This window comes from Entelurus aequoreus, linkage group LG15 (assembly GCF_033978785.1).
Source record: "Entelurus aequoreus isolate RoL-2023_Sb linkage group LG15, RoL_Eaeq_v1.1, whole genome shotgun sequence".
Taxonomy (NCBI): Eukaryota; Metazoa; Chordata; class Actinopteri; order Syngnathiformes; family Syngnathidae; genus Entelurus; species Entelurus aequoreus.
This window is the reverse complement of record NC_084745.1, coordinates 43779598-43806578: the sequence shown is the minus strand read 5'-3', so window position 1 is coordinate 43806578 and position 26981 is coordinate 43779598. Positions and strand designations below refer to the sequence as shown.

Below are 26981 nucleotides of genomic sequence, written 5' to 3'. Positions count from 1 at the left end.
AGACAAGATATTTGATAGTCAAACTGATAAACTTTTTTTTTTTGCAAATAATCATTAACTTTAGAATTTGATGCCAGCAACACGTGACAAAGAAGTTGGGAAAGGTGGCAATAAATACTGATAAAGTTGAGGAATGTTCATCAAACACTTATTTGGAACATCCCACAGGTGAACAGGCAAATTGGGAACAGGTGGGTGCCATGATTGGGTATAAAAGTAGATTCCATGAAATGCTCAGTCATTCACAAACAAGGATGGGGCGAGGGTCACCACCATTGGCGTTGTTAGGCCTGTTTTAAGGGGGCTCAAGCCCCCCTAAAATATTCTTAAGCCCCCCTAAATAATTTTGGGACTTTTTTATTTATTTATTTATTTATTTTACAAATACATGCCAACATATTCATTATAAAGTGGCCCGAATATGAGTTTAAATAAATAATCATATAACCTGTCATTATTCACTCAGTTTCCCCTCACTTCATAGAGAGCCCCTTTAGTGCGTCGTAGACACCATCTTTGTAGTCATTTTTCTCCTGCGTGGACTTCCGTCTTCCTTTACAATGAGTGAAGCTGCAATTGTAAATAATTTAGTTTTTAAGTTTTGTGTTTCTGGTAGAATGTATATAAAGTAATATACATTAGCCTATTGTTAAAATAATGAAAAAAACATAATTAAATATATTTGTTTTATTGTATTGTTACACTAATAGCTGTTGTATTATTATAGGATGGCTTGTTAAACATTTCATAGGATTTTCAGAGGGAGGAAAAACCAAGACATTTAATATAAAATGTAAAATGAATAAATACATAAAAAGAAAAAGAAAAAAAATGGTTAAAAGCCATTGTCCTGGGAAGCATTTAATTTCGTCTTGTGCATTTTTTTTAACCGTCCCCGGGACGACGGGACTACGTTAATCTCAAACTCTGGAAGTTACATTTTATCGTTTGCACTATTTGTTTCAGCATTGCACTTTGAAGATGGTCCCTCAGCTCTTGGACAGCTTTGGCTCTTTTTCAGATCAGCAGACGGACTCTAAGTCTTTCTTATTTACAGTATATATAAATGTTTCTCATTTCTATTCAGACTTCCATATATATTTAATTTCCTTAACGGCTTGCCATAATATACTGTAAATATATAAATATATTATATATAAGCCAAATTATCCCGATCCAGATATTACTTAAATTCAAGTAATTAAGTAATATTTCCAGGGCTTGAATTTACAACCATTTTAGTCACATATGTGCCCAAAATGTAATCTGTGCAACTTCAAAATATTTGGGAACAAACAATTATTGTATTGTGAGCGAAAGTGGTGGCATTAGCCTCTATGTTGTGAATGAATAACATAGAGGCTAATGCCATGACTCTCATTGTGTTTCAGTGTATCTTGAAGGATCATGCAAGTAGTTGTTTCTTGTTGATGCTGTAAACAAAATGTCACTGTGCAAACCCATGTTTGTTGTTGTACTGAACACAGATTGAAAATTAACCGACTGAAATAATAATAATAATAATATATATATATATATATAAAAATATATATATATACATACATACATACATACATACATACATACATATATATATATATATATATATATATATATATATATATATATATATATATATATATATATATATATATATATATATATATATATAATTTGTTAAAAAATATTCCCTGAGAAAGTTAAAATAAAAATATATTCCTAGTCTCAAAAATAAAACAATAACAACAGTTTTCATTATATAAAATATAAAACGTGGTTTAGGTAGTGCCTTTAAAGGCCTACTGAAAGCCACTACTACCGACCACGCAGTCTGATAGTTTATATATCAATGATGAAATCTTAACATTATAACACATGCCAATACGGCCGGGTTAACTTATAAAGTGAAATTTTAAATTTGCCGCTAAACTTCCGGTTCGAAACGCCTCTGAGGATGACGTATGCGCGTGACGTAGCCCGGCGAACACGGGTATGCCTTCCACATTGAAGTCGATACGAAAAAGCTCTGTTTTCATTTCATAATTCCACAGTATTCTGGACATCTGTGTTCGTGAATCTGTTTCAATCATGTTCATTGCATTATGGAGAAGGAAGCCAAGCAAGCAAAGAAGAAAGTTGTCGGTGCGAAATGGACGTATTTTTCGAACGTAGTCAGCCACAACAGTACACAGCCGGCGCTTCTTTGTTTACATTCCCGAAAGATGCAGTCAAGATGGAAGAACTCGGATAACAGAGACTCTAACCAGGAGGACTTTTGATTTGGATACACAGACGCCTGTAGAGAACTGGGACAACACAGACTCTTACCAGGATTACTTTGATTTGGATGACAAAGACGCAGACGTGCTACTGTGAGTATGCAGCTTTGGCTTTTTTTTGCGTATGTACGTAACTTTTTTAAAATATATAAGCTTTATGAACCTTGGGTTAGGTGAACGGTCTTTTGGGCTGAGTGATTGTGTGTGTTGATCATGTGTTTGAATTGTATTGGCGTGTTCTATGGAGCTAGGAGCTAGCAGAGGAGCTAGCATAACACGTACCGTACCTACGTGCGCGTCACGTACGTAACTTTTTAAAAATATATAAGCTTTATGAACCTTGGATTAGGTGAACGGTCTTTTGGGCTGAGTGATTGTGTGTGTTGATCATGTGTTTGAATTGTATTGGCGTGTTCTATGGAGCTAGGAGCTAGCAGAGGAGCTAGCATAACACATACCGTACCTACGTGCGCGTCACGTACGTAACTTTTTAAAAATATATAAGCTTTATGAACCTTGGGTTAGGTGAACGGTCTTTTGGGCTGAGTGATTGTGTGTGTTGATCAGGTGTTTGAATTGTATTGGCGTGTTCTATGGAGCTAGGAGCTAGCAGAGGAGCTAGGAGCTAGCATAACAAACACGCAGGTGTTATTATGCAGGATTAATTTGTGGCATATTAAATATAAGCCTGGTTGTGTTGTGGCTAATAGAGTATATATATGTCTTGTGTTTATTTACTGTTGTAGTCATTCCCAGCTGAATATCAGGTACCGTGAGTATGCAGCCTTGGCTGCTAAACATTCGATAACTTGACCGTATGTGCGCGTCACGTACGTAACTTTTTAAAAATATATAAGCTTTATGAACCTTGGGTTAAGGAAACGGTCTTTTGGGCTGAGTGATGGTGTGTGTTGATCAGGTGTTTGAATTGTATTGGCGTGTTCTATGGAGCTAGGAGCTAGCAGAGGAGCTAGGAGCTAGCATAACAAACACGCAGGTGTTTTTATGCAGGATTAATTTGTGGCATATTAAATATAAGCCTGGTTGTGTTGTGGCTAATAGAGTATATATATGTCTTGTGTTTATTTACTGTTGTAGTCATTCCCAGCTGAATATCAGGTCACCCCCGGCTCTTACAGCATCTTCCCTATCTGAATAGCTTCAACTCCCCACTAGTCCTTCACTTGCACTTTACTCATCCACAAATCTTTCATCCTCGCTCAAATTAATGGGGAAATTGTCGCTTTCTCGGTCCGAATCTCTCTCACTTCATGCGGCCATCATTGTAAACAATAGGGAACTTTGCGTATATGTTCAACTGACTACGTCACGCTACTTCCGGTAGGGGCAAGCCTTTTTTTTATCAGATACCAAAAGTTGCAATCTTTATCGTCGTTGTTCTATACTAAATCCTTTCAGCAAAAATATGGCAATATCGCGAAATGATCAAGTATGACACATAGAATAGATCTGCTATCCCCGTTTAAATAAAAAAAATTCATTTCAGTAGGCCTTTAATACTGCATTCAGAACCAATATGGCTGACAGGAACTTAGCACACAAGTGCTACCACTGTGAACAAGGACTTGGAACTCTTACATTGTCCAGAGACTATATAGTCACTATATAGAGACTATATAGTGCCAGCTATCCAAGTAGCATGTGGTTGCATGACTTGAATAACTTTGCACGACTACTTTCGCGGGGTTACTAATAATGAAAGGCTAATTGAACACAACAGCAAGGATAGCATTGTTAGTTTTCAACAACATTTGACTTTGCGGGAGTGAAAGAACACATCCTGGTTATCATAATGAATAACATTAGTTAGCTAACACAACTTTTGTGTTTACATTTGAAAATAGATGCCTTACCTCGCCTCCGGACGTCCCTCAATCGGATGCTTTCTCGACAGCTGCTGCAGCATCGAACTTGCGAGCTCCACTTTGCAATGTTTGCACACTTCTGCGTTTTCCTTCGATTTTAGTGTGAAGTGTTCCCACACTTTAGACAAATGTTGTCGCTTCTTAATTCCCTCGTTTTGCTACGGCTCTTGTCCACTGCTTTCTGCGGCGTCTGCCATTGCAAGTTCTGTTGGAGGAAAACGTTTTCTAGACTCAAGCGTATTTAAAAGAGCGGTGTTGTGCAGTGCAACACCTAAACAGTCCGTGCGAAACATGAGCTTTGTTATTAACGAGGCACAATGCCGTCAAAAATCGAATTACTCAAGGAACCGTTTCAGCTCTAGTGCATACTTGCCAACCTTGAGACCTCCGAATTCGGGAGATTGGGGGGTTGAGGTGGGCGGGGTTAAGGGGGGGAGGAGCATATTTACAGCTAGAATTCACTGAAATTCAAGTATTTCTTATATATATATATATATATATACAGTGTTGGGTTAGTTACTGAAAACCAGTAATGAGTTATAGTTACTAGTAGTAACGGTAACTGAGTTACTGAATATAAAAAATTATGCGTTAGATTACTAGTTACCGCAGAAACTAACGGCGTTACAGTAACGCGTTACAGTAACGCGTTACTTTGTAACGCATTAGTCCCAACACTGTATATATAAATATATATATATATATTATATATATATTATATATATATATATAAGAAATACTTAAATACTTTCAGTGAATCTTAGCTATATATGTATATTTATTCTATTATATATATATATTAGGGCTGTGAATCTTTGGGTGTCCCACGATTCAATTCAATATCGATTCTTGGGGTCACAATTTTTTTTTCAATTCAACACGATTCTCGATTCAAAAACGATTTTTTCCCCGATTCAAAAGGATTCTCTATTCATTCAATACATAGGATTTCAGCAGGATCTACCCCAGTCTGCTGACATGCAAGCAGAGTAGTAGATTTTTGTAAAACGCTATTATAATTGTAAAGGACAATGTTTTATCAACTGATTGCAATAATGTAAATTTGTTTTAACTATTAAATAAACCAAACATATGACTTATTTTATCTTTGTGAAAATATTGGACACAGTGTGTTGTCAAGCTTATGAGATGCGATGCAAGTGTAAGCCACTGTGACATTATTGTTCTTTTTTAAAAAATTTTATAAATGTCTAATGATAATGTCAATGAGGGATTTTTAATCACTGCTATGTTGAAATTGTAACTAATATTGATACAGTTGTTGATAATATTCATTTTTGTTTCACTACTTTTGGTTTGTTCTGTGTCGTGTTTGTGTCTCCTCTCAGTTGCTCTGTTTATTGCAGTTCTGAGTGTTGCTGGGTCGGGTTTGGTTTTGGAATTGGATTACATTGTTATGGTATTGCTGTGTATTGTTTTGTTGGATTGATCAATTAAAAAATAAAATAAAATCTACAAAAAAATAAATAAATAATCGATTTTTTAAAAATGAGAATCGATTCTGAATCGCACAACGTGAGAATCGCGATTCGAATTCGAATCGATTTTTTCCAACACCCCTAATATATATAAATAAAATAAATACTTGAATTTCAGTGTTCATTTATTTACACATACACACACACATAAAAGTCGGATCTACATAATGTGCAGGCAGCATACCCCTTCCCCATCGAACTGAAATAATTTTTTCCAATCATTTTGGAACTTGCAAGCGTACTTCTTCTTACTCGTCGTCGCCATGTCTCTTCTTCGTTCTTCTGCTTCGTCTCTGTTATGTTTTTGGACAATACTACTTGCCGTAGTTTTGAAGCAATGCATGATGGGAATCCGGACGTTGTGTGTCAGTGTATTAACGTGCCGGCTGGAATAAACACAGGCTGAGAAATAGCTCCGTGCCTGCCTACTTTATGGGTTATAGATAAACCTATGGATAACGGGAACATATATAATAGTCTCCTTTTCAGGTGAGAGAGGACGCTAAAGGCACGCCCCCAATATTGTTGTCCGGGTGGAAATCGGGAGAAATTCGGGAGAATGGTTGCCCCGGGAGATTTTCGGGAGGGACACTGAAATTCAGGAGTCTCCCGGGAAAATCGGGAGGGTTGGCAAGTATGATATACACATACTGTATATATCCATATATACACATGCATCATACTCAGTGTTCGTAATAACGGCATTAAATAATAACAGAGTTAGTAACGCCGTTACTTTTACTAGTAACGAGTAATCTAACTACTTTTAGGTCCTTTACAACACCGTTAGTGATAGCTTGATGTAACGTGGCATGCTATTTTTGATATGGTTTTATGTCAACAACAAGACAGCGTAGATAGGTTATTCTGCAGTGCTGCAAGGCTGCCAGCGTAGTGGCCTTGTGTGTCAGCATGTCTGTGATCAATTTTTTGTCTTCCCTCAGGGGGAGGATCCGACAGGCCTGGATGTTCTGCCTCTATCGTTGGGGTCTTTGCAGGTGAGGTGGGGGGGTTCCCGGAGCCCCGTGCTGGGCGGTCCTGCGGCAGCCGACTTGGGTGGGGCGGCTGGGCTCGTGGGTCCCTGTTGCTGGTGGGGCGGTGAAGTCTTACCGTCCGGCTGTGGGGAGTCTCTGGCCCTTGGGGGCGGGGCATTCCGTATTTCTGCCCACATGGGTTGTGGTCTCTTGCTAGTTTGGGGGCTGGCTGTCCCCTGCTTCTCCCGTGCCTTGTCCTCTGCTGGGCGCGTCTGTCTGCGGCCTCTTGCTGGCCCTGCCGGGCAGTCCTTTGGCACCAACTCTAGGGTTCCTCTCGCTGGCTGGCATGGCTGTGCCCTGGGCACCGCACACATGTGCATGTGCAAAGCCCATTTTTTTTTAGCCCGACGCGGCCCCCCCAAGTCAAAAAGTTTGGAAACTCCTGATCTAAATGTTGAATATAAATCTAAATGTTAACTCAAAATGTTACATCATGTTACAAATGTTAAATATGTCAATTTAAATGTTAACACCAAATTTAAAATATAAATGTTAACGCTTAATGTTAAATCTAAATGTTAAATATAAATCAGAATTTTAAATCAAAAGTGTAAAATCTAAATCTAAATGATACATATAAATGTTTACTAAATCTTAAATATATATGTTACATCCAAACATAAATGTAAATGCTAAATATGAATGTTAAATATAAATCTAAATGGTAAATATAAATTTTACATTTAAATGTTTACTCTAAATGATAAACATAAATCGTAAAAATACTATAAAAATGTTAAATATCATCTGAATGTTAACTATAATTTTTTAAAACTAATGTTAAATATAAATATTAAATCTGAATGTTAAATTTAAATTCTTAATCTAAATGGTACATGTAAATGATAAATCTACATCAAAATGTTAAATCTAAATTCTAATTCTAAATTTTAAATGTTAGATACAAATCAAATTAAGATTAAGATATACAGTAAATCCAAATGTTAATTATAAATCTGAATGTTAAATCTAAATTTTAAATATTAATATTAATTATAAATATAAATGCTATATCTAAATGTTAAATATAATGTTAAATGTCTCGCAAAGTGTAAAGCCTGTAAGTATTTGAAAAATATGTAAATAGTCCTCATATTTAAATTCGGTCTTAACATTTATACTCATAAATTTACATTTAACATTACATTCAAAATTCAACAACATTCAAAATGAATCACCTTGAAAAGTGTGATGAGATTTAACATTTATACAAACAGGGTAACAGTTGCACAATTAATGACGTTACCTCGTTTCCTTTTCTTAATTTAGCGAGGAACAGCAGGTGTGAATCAGTGAACGACTTTATGGAGAAAAGTATCAATGAGTCCTGGAAAAAAAAGTGGGCAAACTTTTGAATGATTTGTACACATTTGCATGTTTGGAGGCAGAGAAATGGTAAATAAGCAATACCTACTGTCAAACATGGAGGTGCAATAATCCTGTTTCTTCAAACACTTTGAGCACAGACGGGCTACAAAAGAACACATTTTACACAAAAATAATCAAACAATTTTATTCCCATTCTTTTTTTTATTTTTAACCGCACTGCCAAGCACTGCATTAAGTCCATACTCTATAAACTTCTTGAAACTCATCGATGGCGATGAAGCCATTCCACAAACCGTTTCTCAGAGCTGTCCTGTCGGACTTCATCTACACACACGTCTATAAACACAAAACATTGGAAAACTGAGAAACGCATGCTCCAGTTTTCCAGTTGCACACCTTCACCGTTTGCAACATCACAATCGGTCATATTTCTTTATCAGGCATTTAAACCTTGGGGATGTTTTGTTTGAAAAAGAGCAAAATAAATCAAGTCATTTTCTATAACTACAAGGTCACATGGGTTTCGTGTTATCAAAGACTTTGATGCTTACTATTGGAAATCCATGCTACATGTTCAGTAAGTATTAGCGGTAGAAGAATGATACTTTTTACCTGGGGCCCTAAGCAGAATTTTATTTAGAGGCCCCCCGTTACATTTGTTTTCACACTCTGATATTTATTGTTATTTTTAATTAGATAATACTTTTTATTGTCACTATATGCATGTACACTGAGAATAAAATAAACTCCTTTTCTGATGCATGTTTTTGGATTGAATTAAAATTACAAAATAAAAAATTTAACAATTAAAACATACATTAGCAAATCGAACCTCGTACGTCTAAATTACGAGACCGGTGCAAAACGCTGCACGGCACAGGAACTTGTGACAATTTTGTTGGAAATTTGCTAATTGTTACGTCCCAGATCGAGTATAATTTGCTGATTATTTTATCTGTAGAGTCTGATTGAACAGCCAAAAGCACTCGTGCTCTCTCTAGATGCTCGCCACCCCAGCGCCTACCACTGCGTGGCACGACTTGCTCCTCTCGTGCAAACATCTAGTGTAACGTGTTATTCACTATACAAGTAAGTACAAAGCATCCATCTTTTATGTTTGACGTCCATTTTTAATGAGAAAACGGCTACAGGGCCCGTGACATAATTGGGGGCTCGTCCGGGATAACAGCTACCGTATTTTTCGGAGTATAAGTCGCTCCGGAGTATAAGTTGCACCGGCCGAAAATGAATAATAAAGAAGGAAAAAAAACATATATAAGTCGCACTGGAGTATAAGTCGCATTTTTGGGGGAAATGTATTTGATAAAACCCAACACCAAGAATAGACATTTGAAAGGCAATTTAAAATAAATAAAGAATAGTGAACAACAGGCTGAATAAGTGTACGTTATATGACGCATAAATAACCAACTGAGAACGTGCCTGGTATGTTAACGTAACATATTATGGTAAGAGTCATTCAAATAACTATAACATATAGAACATGCTATACGTTTACAAAACAATCTGTCACTCCTAATCGCTAAATCCCATGAAATCTTAGACGTCTAGTCTCTTACGTGAATGAGCTAAATAATATTATTTGATATTTTACGGTAATGTGTTAATAATTTCACACATAAGTCGCTCCTGAGTATAAGTCGCACCCCCGGCCAAACTATGAAAAAAACTGCGACTTATAGTCCGAAAAATACGGTAAGTGTTAGCTTTCAAACTAGTGTTGGCTAGTTTCGCCTCTTGAAGTGCTACTTTTTAATGATCTTGTTTTTTCCAACAGTATTTATCTTGTTACATGTGTTTTTCTAATATTTAACAATTACCATAGCAACACAGGCAGTACCTGCGCTTTTCCAAGGTTCACTGATACAACCGTGTTCATGTTGTATTGCATCTCCCCGCGCAATACCATGAATGTATTGGAAGAAAACACGACAAATACACGCGTGTCATTTGTTAGCTTGTTGCGTACAGCATCGAAACAAACGACAAGAGTTATGACGTGAGGACAAATCATGGTAAGACTTTTGACATTGTGAGAAAAACCCAAACGATTTGTTCCAAAAGCACCAAAGGATAGCAATGTTACAAATAGAAAAGACATAAATATCAAATTGCAAAGGTTTCAAAAAATGAAGAAAGGCTGTCCTGATCAAAAGATTGTGAACAAACTCCAACATTATCAATAAAATAGCATATAAATAAGTACAAAACATTTGAGCAAATATGCAACATAATTTTCTCTTCTTACTTGTGTAGTTTTGCTCAGCACTGCAAAGGACTGCAGTTATATTGAGTGGTACTACTACTGTACATGTGTATTATTTGACTGTAGCGCTGATATGTTCACATTAAACATTGTGTTTACGTGAGTGACATCCCAGTTGGTGCATGTTTTGTGTACACAATTAAACATTATTGCATACTGCCAATGAAAAATGGCCAAATTTCTTCACATTGCGTCAAATCAACGGGAAGAAAGACGGATAACGATACCGCTAAGGTGAGACCTGATCAGTGGTAGACAGACACGAGATAGTCTTGTTCTGCTCGTAAGATACTTCCGACGGGTTTCTGCCGGCTCGCTCCCTCACTCAACAGTTCATGCACAAAATGAAGAAATGTCGATTTGGAAGCAGGTAGCTAAAAAGGAAGTTAAATTGTCCTGACCGAGTCTTGAATGAGTATGTTTCTAACAATCGTTGCCGTCGAGAAATTTGTGTGAAACCAGATTACCATTTTTTAAAACTATTTTGTTGTGCAGTGTACCAATGTACCTTTTTTTAGAAGTAGAATTAGTCGTAGTAATACCAGCAATAGTCTGGTTGATAGTTGACCTTCATCACGGCAGGGCAGTGTATCATGACGACGCCATTATTACGGATGATACCGGAACTGAGGCAAAGATGAGACAAAGGTAACTAATGCTTTTGTTGGCATGAAATCCATTTGCACATAGTTTAGACTCAAGCCAAGATCAGAACCCTAACCTTAAAGAAAACCTAACCTGACCCTAACGATATTAAACCGTAACCAAGGCCAAGATCAGAACCCAAAAACCCTTGCATATGTTGGTCCACAGCTCTTTAACATGTGTTAATAGGCCAAATAGACATAGGCTGTCTTTTAGTCTATGCAAAAGATCAGAAACATAATTTTCCTAACCTAATGAACCTTCTGCTGCGTGCAGAGAAGCATGCTGTGAGGTTTTCAGTGGAAGACGTGAAGAAGAGTACAAGATAACTTTATAGCATAAAATGTGACCAGAGATGTTTAGGGCATACTTGCCAACCTTGAGACCTTCGAATTCGGGAGATTGGGGCGGGGTTTGGTGGTAGCGGGGGTGTATATTGTAGCCCGTAAGAGTTAGGGATGCAAGGGATTCTGGGTATTTGTTCTGTTGTGTTTATGTTGTGTTACGGTGCAGATGTTCTCCCGAAATGTGTTTGTCATTCTTGTTTGGTGTGGGTTCACAGTGTGGCGCATATTTGTAACAGTGTTAAAGTTGTTTATACGGACACCCTCAGTGTGACCTGTATGGCTGTTGATCAAGTATGTCTTGCAGTCAATTTCGTGTGTATGCAGAAGCCACATACGACATGTGACTGGGCCGGTGTTTGTATGGTGAAAAAGGGGACGCGTCGACAGGTTGTGCCATCACGGCACGCCCTTAATATTGTTGTCCGGGTGAAAATCGGGAGAAATTCGGGAGAATGGTTGCCCCGGGAGGTTTTCGGGAGGGGCACTGAAATTTGGCAAGTATGGTTTAGTCTGAGTCTAGATGCTGTTCTCCCAATGACACATTCTTCTTAAATTACCAGTAGAGTGGAAAAACAAGTTGCCTCAAAATTGAAGCTATTACCACATATATCTGATGTATGACACAGAAACACTTAAAAGTTTGCAAGTAAATAGATATGATCAAAATAGTATCAATCTCACGAAGATTCCCGAGCTCTTTTGAGAGATAATGCGCTAGCCAGACACGTGGTCGCGTGATGTAGAGGTAGGAACCGCAGACCCCTTCATTACCAACAACAATGCAAATCTTGCAGACTTTGTGAGAGCCAACAACGATTACTTTGGGAAAAATTATGATCCAGAACCTTATATTGTTGATCGTGAACAAGAAGTACAAACTACAAACATAATAAAATGATAGCTTACTGTACGATGTCTGCTCTCACTGTGACGACTACTGATAGTATGTCCATATCTTCCTGTTTAGATGAAAAACGTATTCTAATACACACGACAAAGGGTTAATGATTTGTAGTGCGTTTGTCTCCATCTCTGCGTACAAACTGAATGTCACGGATGAAAAGTTTCACGATTTATGGCTAAATCTCGAACTTTGACGAACCGAGACGATGCGGGAGCAGAACGGCAACAAACAAGACATCGCCGGCTCAGTGTTGCATACAGTAACATTTGTCTTCTTTACAGTTTTACGGCATATGGGTTGCATTACTGCCATCTTCAGTTTCATTTTATGATTACATTATTGGATTTGAATACGTGACATACTTGTTCCGTCTTTGTTTTGCTCATTTGTGGCCATTTTTGTTTGGTTACTTCATAGGGAATATTTTGTTCCGAACAAGTTTTTTTTTATGTTAATCAGTCAATCAGATGCTGGGAATTATTTTAACTTGTACCAGTAGTGAATTATATTTATATAGCGCTTTTCTCTAGTGACTCAAAGCGCTTTACATTGTGGAACCCAAATATCTAATGTGGGAGGCACTTGGAGCAGGTGGGTAAAGTGTCTTGCCCCAGGACACAACGGCAGTGACTAGGATGGCAGAAGCGGGGATCGAACCTGGAACCCTCAAGTTGCTGGCACAGCCACTCTACCAACCGAGCTATACCGCCCAGTAAGGACAGACAACGTACACATTGAGCCCTGTTATATTGCACAATCATCACACTATGTAATTATGCATTCTATAATGGCAGGGTGTCATTCTGGAGAAAAATAGTGTTTTAATGCATGTGTGTGTTTGTGTGTGTGTGTGTGTGTGTGTGTGTGTGTGTGTGTGTGTGTGTGTGTGTGTGTGCGTGTGTGTGTGTGTGTGTGTGTGTGTGTCCAAAGAGCATGGCAGTGCAACAAAAAAAAAAGGGCATCAAAATCAAAAACTAATTTGATGCGTTTTTCTCAAAATAAAAAATTTTTTGGTTAAATAAACATTTAAAGCAGGGGGTATCAAACGTATAGCCTGTGGGCCGGTATTAAACCCTTGATGTGGTTAGAGTGTCCGCCCTGAGATCGGTAGGTCGTGAGTTCAAACCACGACCGAGTCATACCAAATACTAACAATGGTCGGACCCATTACCTCCCTGCTTGGCACTCAGCATCAAGGGTTGGAACTGGGGGTTAAATCACCAAAATGTTTCCCAAGCGCGGCCACCGCTGCTGCTCAGAGCTCCCCTCACCTCCCAAGGTGTGGAACAAGGGGATGGGTCAAACGCAGAGGGTAATTTCACCACACCTAGTGTGTGTGACTATCAGTTGTACTTTAACTTTACCGTTTAACTTTAAAAATGGGCTGCAATTTTTCATGAAAGAAACTGCTGTTCTAAATATATCCACTGGATGTTGCAATAGCGATTGTGTTAGGCAAGCAAACCGTTTATAGCGAGTATGCCAAGCAAGAGATACACAGTGGCTGCGGCTCCTCCGCCTCGACATAAATGAAATGCAAAACCCGCTGTACTACGTCCTCTGCTTCGAACACATCGGCCTTTGGCACCGTCATAGCCCCAAAATGTCTGTCAAAAAAGAGAAATGTGGACGCAAAGTGTAACTCAAACGGCTACAGGGCCCGTGACATAACTGGGGGCTCGTCCGGGATAACAGCTTGTTTAAAATAGAACAATATTTTAACATACAAATCTACTTTCTGTTTTTTGGTCTGATAAAAAAATAAAAACGGATCTTTATCCATTATCCAAATGTATTAATGTGTTTAAAGAGTGGACCATTTTTTTCTCTGTTCCTCTGAATTGCACGTGCGTAGTGTCTCGTTTCAGGATCCTCTTCTGTGAGTGATCCGCAACAACAAAAGAAGAAAAAGACAAAGAACGGTGTCAATGTCGTCAAAATACTTTTGTCGCGGTCAAAAGTTCCCCTTCTATTTTTTTAATGTCCAGAAACATGAAAACTGACATTTTATTGGTTCGCTATCGAGCAGGCAAATGTCACTCTTCTTCTGTCGCTGTTGTTCCAAGTCACTCACAGACGAGGATACGGAAAAGACTGCATGTGCAATCTCCCATTGCTCCGAACATTGAACAGGAAATAAGAGAAAATACTTTTGCTGTTTTATTTCCCGTTTTGGATTTTCACACACATTAACAAATTGCGATAATGAATAATGTATTTTAGTCTTTTTTTTAATCAAACCAAATAACGGGGAAATTTGATTTATATGATAAATAATTTTTTCATTCCAAACAAAAAACAAGAGTTTTTATTATTTATCTATTTCATATTTTATTCAATCCCAGATAGGCTGTGACCTAAAGTTTAATCATGGCTTTCTAGAAACACAGACAAAGTCTAAGTTCATTGTGTCCTTTGTTGTGTTTTTGAAAATGCACCAATTTTTCCCTCAGGATTTTCAACAAACTTGAAGAGTTTTGCCAATAGGATTATTTGTGATATGTACATTTTCAGAATGTGCTTGTACTATTTCTGGCCAAAAGTAAAACAAAGAAAACATTCTAAAGTTGTCTTTATTTTGAAGTTATCATGCCATGATTTTACCCAGCCGGCCTACGTGGGAATAGATTTTCCTCCTTGCGGCCCCTGAGCTAGTTTTACACCCCTGATTTAAAGTGTGGAAGCAATACAATTCAATAAACATTATTGTTTAATTTAGACAAGTGATTCTCAAACTGTGATACGCCGCAGAATTGCTTGATTAATGTAGTGTTTTTTTTCTCCAAGATTCAAACAGTGTTACTGTTCGAACTGGAACACTGTGGCCAAAAATATTAAATAAACTTGTTAAATAATACCTCTGCCTTTGTTTTTAATGACTACTTAGGCCTACTATGCTACTATATTTTAATGTTGGGCTTTTGGTGGTACTTGGAGAGCCAAGTCTTTCTGAGTTTGAGGGCCACTGATTTAAACTCAAGTTGATGTGGGATTTGAGCAAAAAAAATGAAATAACTATTATATACCCTTTAAATGTATTATCCTTTTTTTGTCCTTATGGTCGCATGAGTTTGTGTAAATTAAAATGTACCCCTAAGATCTCAGCAGCAATAACTTCTGAAACAATATTTTAAAATGCACTTCAGGAAAGCTTTGAAAGAATGTGGTTTATATATTCTACATGGATATTAGGTCCAAGAAGACTTCAGTAGTGCTGCGATAAAACATTTTGACTGCAAAAATGAGAACAGCCAAAAGATTTAAGTCAAGTACGGATTCAGTGAAACTTGTAAATTCTTCTCAGGTCATTTAATAATTAGTGCTGTCAAATCTAATGCATTAACTCATGTGATTAATCACAGAAAATGATCGCATTAATCACATATATATGCAGATTACTCACTATTTATTTTGAGTGCACATGCTTTTTAGACCTCTTGCCTTAACTTACACTCCCCGACTGGTGTTCTCACTTTGCTCTCATTGCGCTTCAAAATAAATTCTGATGGGACTTTTTATAAATAATAAATAAATGACTGCCATTCAAGTAAAACACTTAAAAACATCTTCCTGTATGACATTGTGACAATAAAATTGCATTTGTGTTTAAATATTGGGATGTTTTTTTAAAGTAAAATTAAAATTATGCAAGTGGGACTTATGATTAATGCAAATTCAAAAGTGTGAATAATAGTTTGAAACATTATGAATAATATATCAAATATAAAAGCTTTTATCGTGATTGGTACTTCTATTTGCATTATTTCTTATGAAAGTTGTGGTTAGGTTTTTTTGTATTTTGGATTCAGGTTGAGTTTGTGTTATATGATTATTATTATATATATATATTTTTTAGAAGTAAACTTGCTGATGTTGCATAACGAGAAAATGGCTTAATTCTTCATTTTTAAAATATTTTGTCATTTTAGTCGATCCAGAAGACCATACATATGATAAAATGTACTATTAATTTACTATATTTACTAAAGTCCGGGTTTGATTGTAACTTGCAAAATAGTCATTTCCAACATCGGTGAAGTCCTGGCTTCCAGAGAAACGCAACAAAGTCGATCCAGATTAAATAGCAGTTTCGATCCAATCTTTGGCATCTTACTCGTCATATTTGTGTATTATTTAGTATTTTATAGTATTTTAGTATGTTCATGCACATAACATACGGTTTGTGAGTGTATTTCTCTAGCAATTTCAAATTCAACAAACTACCTGAGAATGAAAACCATCTGTTAGTGACCTATAATTCATAAATATATATCTGGTGCATGTTTTCATGATTGATACCACTTGTAATGTAAATGTGCTGCTTCCGGTCCCAAACCCTCGAGACTAACAAACACTCTTTTACATACTGGAGGTCATCTTTGTTCAGCGAGTCTCCGCGATGAGAAAATCCAGGCTGTGTTCGTCTTGTGAGTGTCTGTTTCTCACAGCCCAGCACGTGTTCCAGTAGGACGTTTGTTGTCGTCGCTCCAATTGCTGTCTCACTCCAGACCGAATGTGCTGGTTTCCTCCACAGCAGTCAGCAGTTTCTCATACAACATGGTGTACGATGGATACGGAGGCAGGTCGAGACGGTTAAAACAGGTGTGAGCCCTGAGCGAGGGAGAGAGAAAACATACTATGTTGTTCTTAATGGAAGGATCACATAAGAAATAAACAATCATAAAAGTTATCTTTTTAACTCAGCTCAGTAACTTAATATACAAACCCCGTTTCCATATGAGTTGGGAAATTGTGTTGGATGTAAATATAAACGGAATACAATGATTTGCAAATCATTTTCAACCCATATTCAATTGAATGCACTACAAAGACAAGATATTTGATGTTCAAACTCATAAACTTTATTTTTTTTTTGCAAATAATAATTAACTTAGAAATTCATGGCTGCAACACGTGCCAAAGTAGTTGGGAAAGGGCATGTTCACCACTGTGTTACATGGCCTTTCCTTTTAACAACACTCAGTAAACGTTTGGGAACTGAGGAGACACATTTTTGAAGCTTCTCAGGTGGAATTCTTTCCCATTCTTGCTTGATGTACAGCTTAAGTTGTTCAACAGTCCGGGGGTCTCCGTTGTGGTATTTTAGGCTTCATAATGTGCCACACATTTTCAATGGGAGACAGGTCTGGACTACAGGCAGGCCAGTCTAGTACCCGCACTCTTTTACTATGAAGCCACGTTGATGTAACACGTGGCTTGGCATTGTCCTGCTGAAATAAGCAGGTGCGTCCATGGTAACGTTGCTTGGATGGCAACATATGTTGCTCCAAAATCTGTATGTACCTTTTCAGCATTAATGGCACCTTCACAGATGTGTAAGTTACCCATCTCTTGGGCACTAATACACCCCCATACCATCACAGATGCTGGCTTTTACACTTTGCGCCTATAACAATCTGGATGGTTCTTTTCCTCTTTGGTCCGGAGGACACAACGCCCACAGTTTCCAAAAACAATTTGAAATGTGGACTCGTCAGACCACAGAACACTTTTCCACTTTGTATCAGTCCATCTTAGATGAGCTCAGGCCCAGCGAAGCCAACGGCGTTTCTGGGTGTTGTTGATAAACGGTTTTCGCCTTTCATAGGAAAGTTTTAACTTGCGCTTACAGATGTAGCGACCAACTGTAGTTACTGACAGTGGGTTTCTGAAGTGTTCCTGAGCCCATGTGGTGATATCCTTTACACACTGATGCCGCTTGTTGATGCAGTACAGCCTGAGGGATCGAAGGTCACGGGCTTAGCTGCTTACGTGCAGTGATTTCTCCAGATTCTCTGAACTCTTTGATGATATTACGGACCATAGATGGTGAAATCCCTAAATTCCTTGCAATAGCTGGTTGAGAGAGGTTTTTCTTAAACTGTTCAACAATTTGCTCACGCATTTGTTGACAAAGTGGTGACCCTCGCCCCATCCTTGTTTGTGAATGACTGAGCATTTCATGGAATCTACTTTTATACCCAATCATGGCACCCACCTGTTCCCAATTTTCCTGTTCACCTGTGGGATGTTCCAAATAAGTGTTTGATGAGCATTCCTCAACTTTATCAGTATTTATTGCCACCTTTCCCAACTTCTTTGTCACGTGTTGCTGGCATCAAATTCTAAAGTTAATAATTATTTGCAAAAAAAAAAAAGTTTATCAGTGTGAATATCAAATATGTTGTCTTTGTAGCATATTCAACTGAATATGGGTTGAAAATGATTTGCAAATCATTGTATTCCGTTTATATTTACATCTAACACAATTTCCCAACTCATATGGAAACGGGGTTTGTAGGAAGTAGGGGTGTCCAAATCCAATATGGATACAAGTTTCGGATGATATTGGCTTGCATGTAAAATTTGGTTGGTCTGCTCTTGTATTTTAATCAAGTTATTTACAAAAGATAAACACGGTAGGCTAAAGGATCATAGGAGCAAGCAGCTACACAACAGCTAAGCACACAAGTTAGAGATACGTAATAAGTGTTCTTCACTGAACAACATTGCAGTCTAAAACAGAACATTTGCCAATCAAAACAAGTATAGTTGCATATTACTTACATAAACAAAGTCTTCACAGCAGAGGCATATTAAGAAGCATCCAGTAACAAACGTGTCTGCATTATTCAATTTACTGCATCATGAGCTTAACTTTATGAATTATTGTGGTACTAGTTGTCACCAAAAAAACTATTACCACTCCAACTTAAAGATAGCATAGGTCTATTCTAGATGGTTAATAGTGTGTTGTTCATACCTACCAATGTTCTCTGACTACTGTATTTAACGGACTATAAACTTTTTTCCAACGTTTAAAAAACGGTGCGGCTAATTTTTAAATTTTCCTTATCTAATGGCCAAAATGTTTTGTATTCAACAAACAGTTTTCATATTACACCGACAGAGACACCGAAATGGTATGTTGAAAATGTACTTCCTGTTTTGTCCCTCGAACCGGACGTATAGCCGTTTCTGCTCAAAAGGATTCTTCATTCATTACTCTAAGCCAGGGGTCGGCAACCTTTACCACTCAAAGAGCCATTTTGGCAAGTTTCACACATTAAAGAAAGTAATGGGAGCCACAAAATATGTTTTTAAAATTTAAAATGAAAAACACCGCATACAAAGCTTAAACGCTTTGTGCTATGTTAACTAGGGGTCTCAGACACACGCACCGGCACGTACTTTAATGTGGAAATATGATGTTAGTGCAGCCCGCGAGTTTGGAATGAATGTCGCTTGCGTCATACTTGCCGACCCTCTCATTTTTCCCGGGAGACTCCCGAATATCATAGTGTGATGACACTGCATTTGGCGCCCTCTAGAGTCTGCCCAAACAGTGTATCTGCTCGGCCACAAGTGGAATGCAGCTTTGGCTTGATAGCGGTACAGACAGCAAGGCTACTAAGTCAACAGCCACACATCTTACACTGACGGTACCAATACCCAGAATCCCATGCAGCCCTAACTCTTCCGCTCAACCAACGCACGGAGAGGGGGGGGGGGGTTGATGTGTGGGGGGATTTGGTGGTAGCGGGGGTGTATAATGTAGACCGGAAGAGTTAGGGCTGCATGGGATTCTGGGTAATGGTTGTGTTGTGTTTATGTTGTGTTACAGTGGGATGTTCTGCAGAAATGTGTTTTTCATTCTTTTTTGGTGTGGGTTCACAGTGTGGCGCATATTTGTAACGTAACAATGTTAAAGTTGTTTGATACGGCTACCGTCAGTGTAAGCTGTGTGGCTGATGAGTAAGTATGCTTTGCTGTCTCCTGTGTGAGCAAGTAATAACAACATGCAACATGTGGCTGGACTGGCACGCTGTATGTAAATGCTATGGAGGACAATTACTGCAGTGCAATTAGGGCATGCCCTTTATATAATAATTAGAGTGTAAATAGGATTATATTTTCCTGGGAGTAGTCTATGAGAGACACTGACATCCATAAGTCTCCTGGGAAAATCGGGGGGGTCGGCATGTATGTAGCTGAGCCGCATCAGAGTGGTCAAGGAGCCGCATGCGGCTCCGGAGCCGCGGGTTGCCGACCCCTGCTCTAAGCAATGTTTGTAAGTTTTACAATATGACTAAAACCATTCATACTTACTAAACTATCCCATGTGTGATGTCTGTAGGAGTGTTTTCATGCATAATTGTACGTGCTATCGCAATGTAATCAAGCTAGAATTCTTAGCATTAGCAAACATGCGTACACCATATCAATGGCATTTGTTTGTATTGATTCAGTTTCGGAAATTCACCAAAACATCACTGTGGAGTTATTGAGTCTGTTTAGCTGATTGGAGAGCTAGCTTCCACAGCTAGTGGGTCCATGACCATGACTTCTGTTTTGTTTGATTCCCCGTTTTACTGCCGTGTTACAGGCACCATTTAGAAACACTTAAGGTATGTAAAACATTTACACATTTTTCTCAGTGTAAATAACTACTTTCATAACGTATATATCTCTGGCTAATATATGTAAAACTAATTTTTCTTCTAAAATTTGGTGGGTGCTGCTTAAATACTGGTGCATTTATAGCCCGGAAAATACAGTAATTCCACTTGATCAAACATGTCTATGAATGTTCTCATTCATGCAGGTCGCTATATTCTCAGGGCATTCATTCGATCGCAACTGGACTGTTTGGTTTTTGTATGAACTACATCTGACCAATCTAAGTCCAAGACTAGATCTGACCAATCTAAGTCTAAGAGCATGGACTATCTGATAGTCTTCTTGGATGGGAGGCAAAACGTCTTCCACGACAAACCAAACAGTCTAGTTGCGAAAAACTCGAAACATTTTCTAACTTAGCAAGACAAAATAAAAATATGCATGATTCCTGCTAAAATTGTATTGGAAGGATACGCTGCCTCAGTCTGGAAAACTAAAAATAGAACCATGTCATGCCTTTGAAAGATTTGTCCGGCTGTCCCTGATGTTATATATAATCTATATTGTGGACAAAAATAGTTTTAGTTATAATCATAGTTAGTAAACTGGGACTGCCGGCGGCCTCGCCTGTCATCAAAGGTAACTGATTGTATTTCACCCATTTTCCTGTCCTCACATCGGGCTGGTAGAATTTGGGAAACTTCATGAACAACCTTTAGCACAAATAAAATGAAATACCTTGGAAGAGAAGTAACTTTGCCCCACTTCTCAATACAGAAGCGCCGCAGGCCGTTGGAGCCACGCAGGGCCGCGAAGCCTTCGTACGGCACGCTGGACGTCCCGGTTACAAACTGCAAGAGGCGGAGACGCTGCTCATTGTTGAAACGCTCCACAGCAGCCCAGAACCATCGCATCACGATGTGGCCGTCATGGTAACCTGGTGTGTGGCAAAAAACCGTAAGAACATTGTAGAGTTTTTCCTTGATCCACCTATATGTGTCATATAGTGTGGGAGACCCATCCATCCATCCATTTTCTACCGCTTGTCCCTTTTGGGGTCGTGGGGGGTCACTGGAGCCTATCTCAGCTGCATTCGAGCGGTAGGCGGGGTACACCCTGGACAAGTCGCCACCTCATCGCAGGGCCAACACTGATAGACAGACAACATTCACACTCACATTCACACACTAGGGCCAATTTAGTGTTGCCAATCAACCTATCCCCAGGTGCATGTGGGAGACCCTTTTAGAAATTGAGAGTATAACATAATATTAATGGTACTATGTATAATACTTAATAATATAATAACGGTATAACATTAAAGTTAAAGTTAAAGTACCACTGATAGTCACACACACACTAGGTGTGGTGAAATTAGTAAATCCTTCCAGGATTTTGCATTATCATGATTGTGCCAAGTCACGCAAATTCAATTTAAACCGGCGAGTTACGCTCGGCCTCGCAACTTTGTCTAATGTCCGCAACTACCCCGCACATTTTAGCCCATCAGCATCATTTTCACTAATCAAATTTGTCTCAGAAAGGCGCTCAAACGCACAAGTCAACTGTATACCGTATTTTTCGGACTATAAGTCGCAGTTTTTTTCATAGTTTGGCCGGGGGTGCGACTTATACTCAGGAGCGACTTATGTGTGAAATTATTAACACATTACCGTAAAATATCAAATATTATTATTCAGCTCATTCATGTAAGAGACTAGACGTATAAGATTTCATGGGGTTTAGCGATTAGGAGTGACAGATTGTTTGGTAAACGTATAGCATGTTCTATATGTTATAGTTATTTGAATGACTCTTACCATAATATGTTACGTTAACATACCAGGCACGTTCTCATTTGGTTATTTATGAGTCATATAACGTACACTTATTCAGCCTGTTGTTCACTATTCTTTATTTATTTTAAATTGCCTTTCAAATGTCTATTCTTGGTGTTGGGTTTTACCAAATACATTTCCCCAAAAAATGCAATTTATACTCCAGTGCGACTTATATATGTTTTTTTTTCCTTCTTTATTATGCATTTTCGGCCGGTGCGACTTATACTCCGGAGCGACTCATACTCCGAAAAATACGGTAATCAAAATTATGTTTGTGTCCTGTGTACACAAAACAGAAACAACAAAATGTAACAATATGTCATATGTTAATTGTTCAAATGGTAAAGTTGTAATCCTCTTGCATAGCTCAGACCTACTTCCTGTTTGTGTCTGCAGCGCTAAGCCTTCTGGGTAGTGTAGTATATAAACTTTCACTTCCTAGTTAAGATGTATATATATATTTATTTCACTATCCAGGATAAGAACATTTTGAACATATTTTCATTTGCAAAGCTGATCTAGCAAAGATTTACATATTAGAGAGGTTGAAGTGTGATGATATAATCTCTAATTGTCTCTTATTTACCAACACAATTTAGCACTATAGATTGCTCTCAACAGTTCACAAATGCTCTTAATGTGCGGGAGTATATATGTTAGAACATAAATGAATATTTAAGATGGACAAACACTTTTCAAGTGTAAAACATACACGGAGAATGTCTGCATTTTGCGGACAATAAGGAAGCCTTTGGTGGTGTTTCTTTCTTTCTATATTAATAATTAATTATTACTTATATTTGTTACAATCGATTAAAATAGTCCAGTAATTTGCGATGAGCTATAAGTATATGCTTTTACTGCCATCTAGTGCAGTGGTTCTTAACCTGGGTTTGATCGAACCCAAGGGGTTCGGTGAGTCGGGCTCAGGGGTTCGGCGGAGGTCAAGACACACCCGACTCATCGTGTAAATAAAAACTTCTCCCTATCGGCGTATTACGGTTACGGCAACAGCAGAAGTCACACTGATTTGCAGGTGTGTAATTTGTTGTGAGTTTATGCACTGTGTGGGTTTTGTTGTTTGAACAAGGTGATGTTCATGCACGGTTCATTTTGTGCACCAGTAAAAAAACATGGTAACACTTTAGTATGGGGAACATATTCACCATTAATTAGTTGATCATTAACATGCAAATTAGTAACATATTGGCTCTTAACTAGACATTATTAAGCACTTATTAATGCCTTATTCGGCATGGCCTTATTATAACCCTAACCCTCTAACCCTGGCCCTAACCCTCTAACCCTAACCAAATAACTCTAAATGAAGTCTTTGTTACTTAGAATATGTTCCCCTAGTGTCCAAAAAACTCTAAATTAAGTCTTTGTTACTTAGAATATGTTCCCCATACTAAAGTGTTACCAAAAACATATAACTTTGTCTTGAATTAAAAAAAACCCCATTATTTTTCACTAAAGAAGGGTTCGGTGAATGCGCATATGAAACTGGTGGGGTTCGGTACCTCCAACAAGGTTAAGAACCACTGATCTAGTGCCTACTTTTAAGTGTGTGGTACTGTGTAAAATGAGTAAAACATCAACACAGTACTGGTTTTACAAATATTGTTGAAATCCTGTCTGTAAAATCACAAGTTTTTTTAAATGTTTCCCAGGAATTTTAGGTTGCAACAATTTTAAAAAGTCAAGCAAAATCCTGGAGCTACACATAATCATGATTCAGAATCGGTTTTAAAATCACAGTTCATTTTGGGCACTGTGAACAGGGAACAAAATGCAGGACGTAACAATGTTTTGTGATTTTTTAAAACAAAACAAAGACTGCAAACTGCTTGGGGGTAATTCGCCAAAGAACAAAACATTTTCAAATGAAAAATGAATACATGTTGAATAATTTATAATAGTTCACAAGAGAGGTCTTCTAACTTTCTATGTAGTCAATATTTGGTGCGTTTACATATTTTACTGGGAAGGCCAAGTGTTCCAAACAGGAGACTTTATTGATAGAAGAGGGTTTCTTGTATGCACTATTGCTAGCAATGACTCCTGCTTGCCAAACACCTGGCACACTTCATATGTACCGGGTGGAAAATTGGTACGCCTCTCAACCAAACTGAAAATTCTGATGACGAATGTGTATTTTTATTTGACGCACCTCCCCTGTACTCAGTGTTACTCCTCCAGTCACTGAGGTCAATCTCCACGGTGCCAGCAATGACCAACTCCAGCTCTCGGGCATCAAACACCGACACCAACCTAGCGTCTACCACCTGTGTGGAAAAAGCACAAGAAGCTGTGTGTTGAACGTGTGTGGAATATTTTCAATCTGTGTTGAACGTGTGATGAACATGATTAGAATGTGTGTTAAATATGTGTTGAATGTGTGTTGAATCATTTGAACTCATGTTGAATGTGTGTTAAATCCTTCGAACTTGTGTTGAATGTTTGTTAAATACGTGTTGAACATGAGTTGAATGCGTGTTGAATCAATGTTAAATGTATATTAAACACATGTTGAATGTGTGGTAAATGCATGTTAAGTGTGTTAAACGCATGATAAATTAGTTCAGTTCAGTGTTGAATGTGTTAAATGTGTGTTGAATGCATGTTAATTCTATGTTAAATGCGTGTCAAATGTGTTGAACATATGTTGAACATGTGTTGGATGTATGTTAAATGTGTCTTAATCGCGCGTTGAATGTGTTGAACATGTGTTTAATATGTGTTGACTGAGTGTTAAATGTGTAAAACGTGTGTTGAACATGTTTAGAATGTGGTTAGAATGTGTTGAACGTGTGTTGAATGTGTGTTAAATGTATGTTAAATGCGTGTTAATTGCGCATTGAATGTGTTGAACATGTGTTAAATGTGTGTTGACTGAGTGTTAAATGTGTGTAAACGTGTGTTGAACATGTTTAGAACGTGGGTAGAATGTGTTGAACGTGTGTTGAATGTGTGTTAAATGTATGTTAAATGCGTGTTAATTGCGCGTTGAATGTGTTGAACCTGTTGAACCTGTTTTGAAGGTGTGTTGAACATGTGTTGAATATGTGTGTGAAATGTATATTGAGCGTGTGTTGAACATGTTTTGAACGTGTGTTAAATGTGTGTTGAACATGTGTTAAATTTATGTTAAATGTGTGTTAATCGCGCGTTGAATGTGTTGAACATGTGTTAAATGTGTGTTGACTGAGTGTTAAATGTGTGTAAAACGTGTGTTGAACATGTTTAGAACGTGGGTAGAATGTGTTGAACGTCTGTTGAATGTGTGTTAAATGTGTGTTGAACATGTGTTAAATTTATGTTAAATGTGTGTTAATTGCGTGTTGAATGTGTTGGACATGTTAAATGTGTGTTGACTGAGTGTTAAATGTGTTTGTAACACGTGTTGAACATGTTTAGAACGTGGGTAGAATGTGTTGAACGTGTGTTGAATGTGTGTTAAATGTATGTTAAATGCGTGTTAATTGCGCGTTGAATGTGTTGAACGTGTTGAACCTGTTTTGAAGGTGTGTTGAACATGTGTTGAATATGTGTGTGAAATGTATGTTGAGCGTGTGTTGAACATGTTTTGGACGTGATTTAAATGTGTGTTGAACATGTGTTAAATTTATGTTAAATGTGTGTTAATCGCGCATTGAATGTGTTGAACATGTGTTAAATGTGTGTTGACTGAGAGTTAAATGTGTGTAAAACGTGTGTTGAACATGTTTAGAACGTGGGTAGAATGTGTTGAACGTCTGTTGAATGTGTGTTAAATGTGTGTTGAACGTGTGTTAATCGCACGTTGAATGTGTTGAACATGTGTTAAATGTGTGTTGACTGAGAGTTAAATGTGTGTAAAACGTGTGTTGAACATGTTTAGAACGTGGGTAGAATGTGTTGAACGTCTGTTGAATGTGTGTTAAATGTGTGTTGAACATGTGTTAAATTTATGTTAAATGTGTGTTAATCGCGCGTTGAATGTGTTGAACATGTGTTAAATGTGTGTTGACTGAGTGTTAAATATGTAAAACGTGTGTTGAACATGTTTAGAACGTGGGTAGAATATGTTGAACGTGTATTGAATGTGTGTTAAATATATGTTAAATGCGTGTTAATTGCGCGTTGAATGTGTTGAACCTGTTGAACCTGTTTTGAAGGTGTGTTGAACATGTGTTGAATATGTGTGTGAAATGTATATTGAGCGTGTGTTGAACATGTTTTGAATGTGTGTTAAATGTGTGTTGAACATGTGTTAAATTTATGTTAAATGTGCGTTAATTGCGCGTTGAATGTGTTGAACATGTGTTAAATGTGTGTTGACAGTGTTAAATGTGTAAAACATGTGTTGAACATGTTTAGAACGTGGGTAGAATGTGTTGAACGTGTGTTGAATGTGAGTTAAATGTATGTTAAATGCGTGTTAATTGCGCGTTGAATGTGTTGAACCTGTTTTGAAGGTGTGTTGAACATGTGTTGAATATGTGTGTGAAATGTATATTGCGCATGTGTTGAACATGTTTTGAATGT

General features: G+C 37.8%; 1 protein-coding gene across 3 annotated transcripts in view; it reads right to left on the bottom strand.

Moving 5' to 3' along the window:
- Positions 1-8126: 8126 nt before the first annotated feature.
- LOC133630166 (E3 ubiquitin-protein ligase HECW1) overlaps positions 8127-26981 on the bottom strand; it is a 158230-nt gene continuing 139375 nt past the window's right edge. For 2 of the 3 annotated variants that reach the window (XM_062021564.1, XM_062021565.1), the window contains 3 exons: positions 24625-24739; positions 21349-21547; positions 13070-16821 (listed from right to left, as the gene is read on the bottom strand). In XM_062021564.1, coding sequence (XP_061877548.1) covers positions 16710-16821; positions 21349-21547; positions 24625-24739 — 426 coding nt within the window. In that variant the 3' untranslated portion in view covers positions 13070-16709. Of the gene's footprint in view, positions 8170-13069; positions 16822-21348; positions 21548-24624; positions 24740-26981 lie in introns of those variants that run through there. The other variant, XR_009821201.1, reaches the window with a different exon arrangement.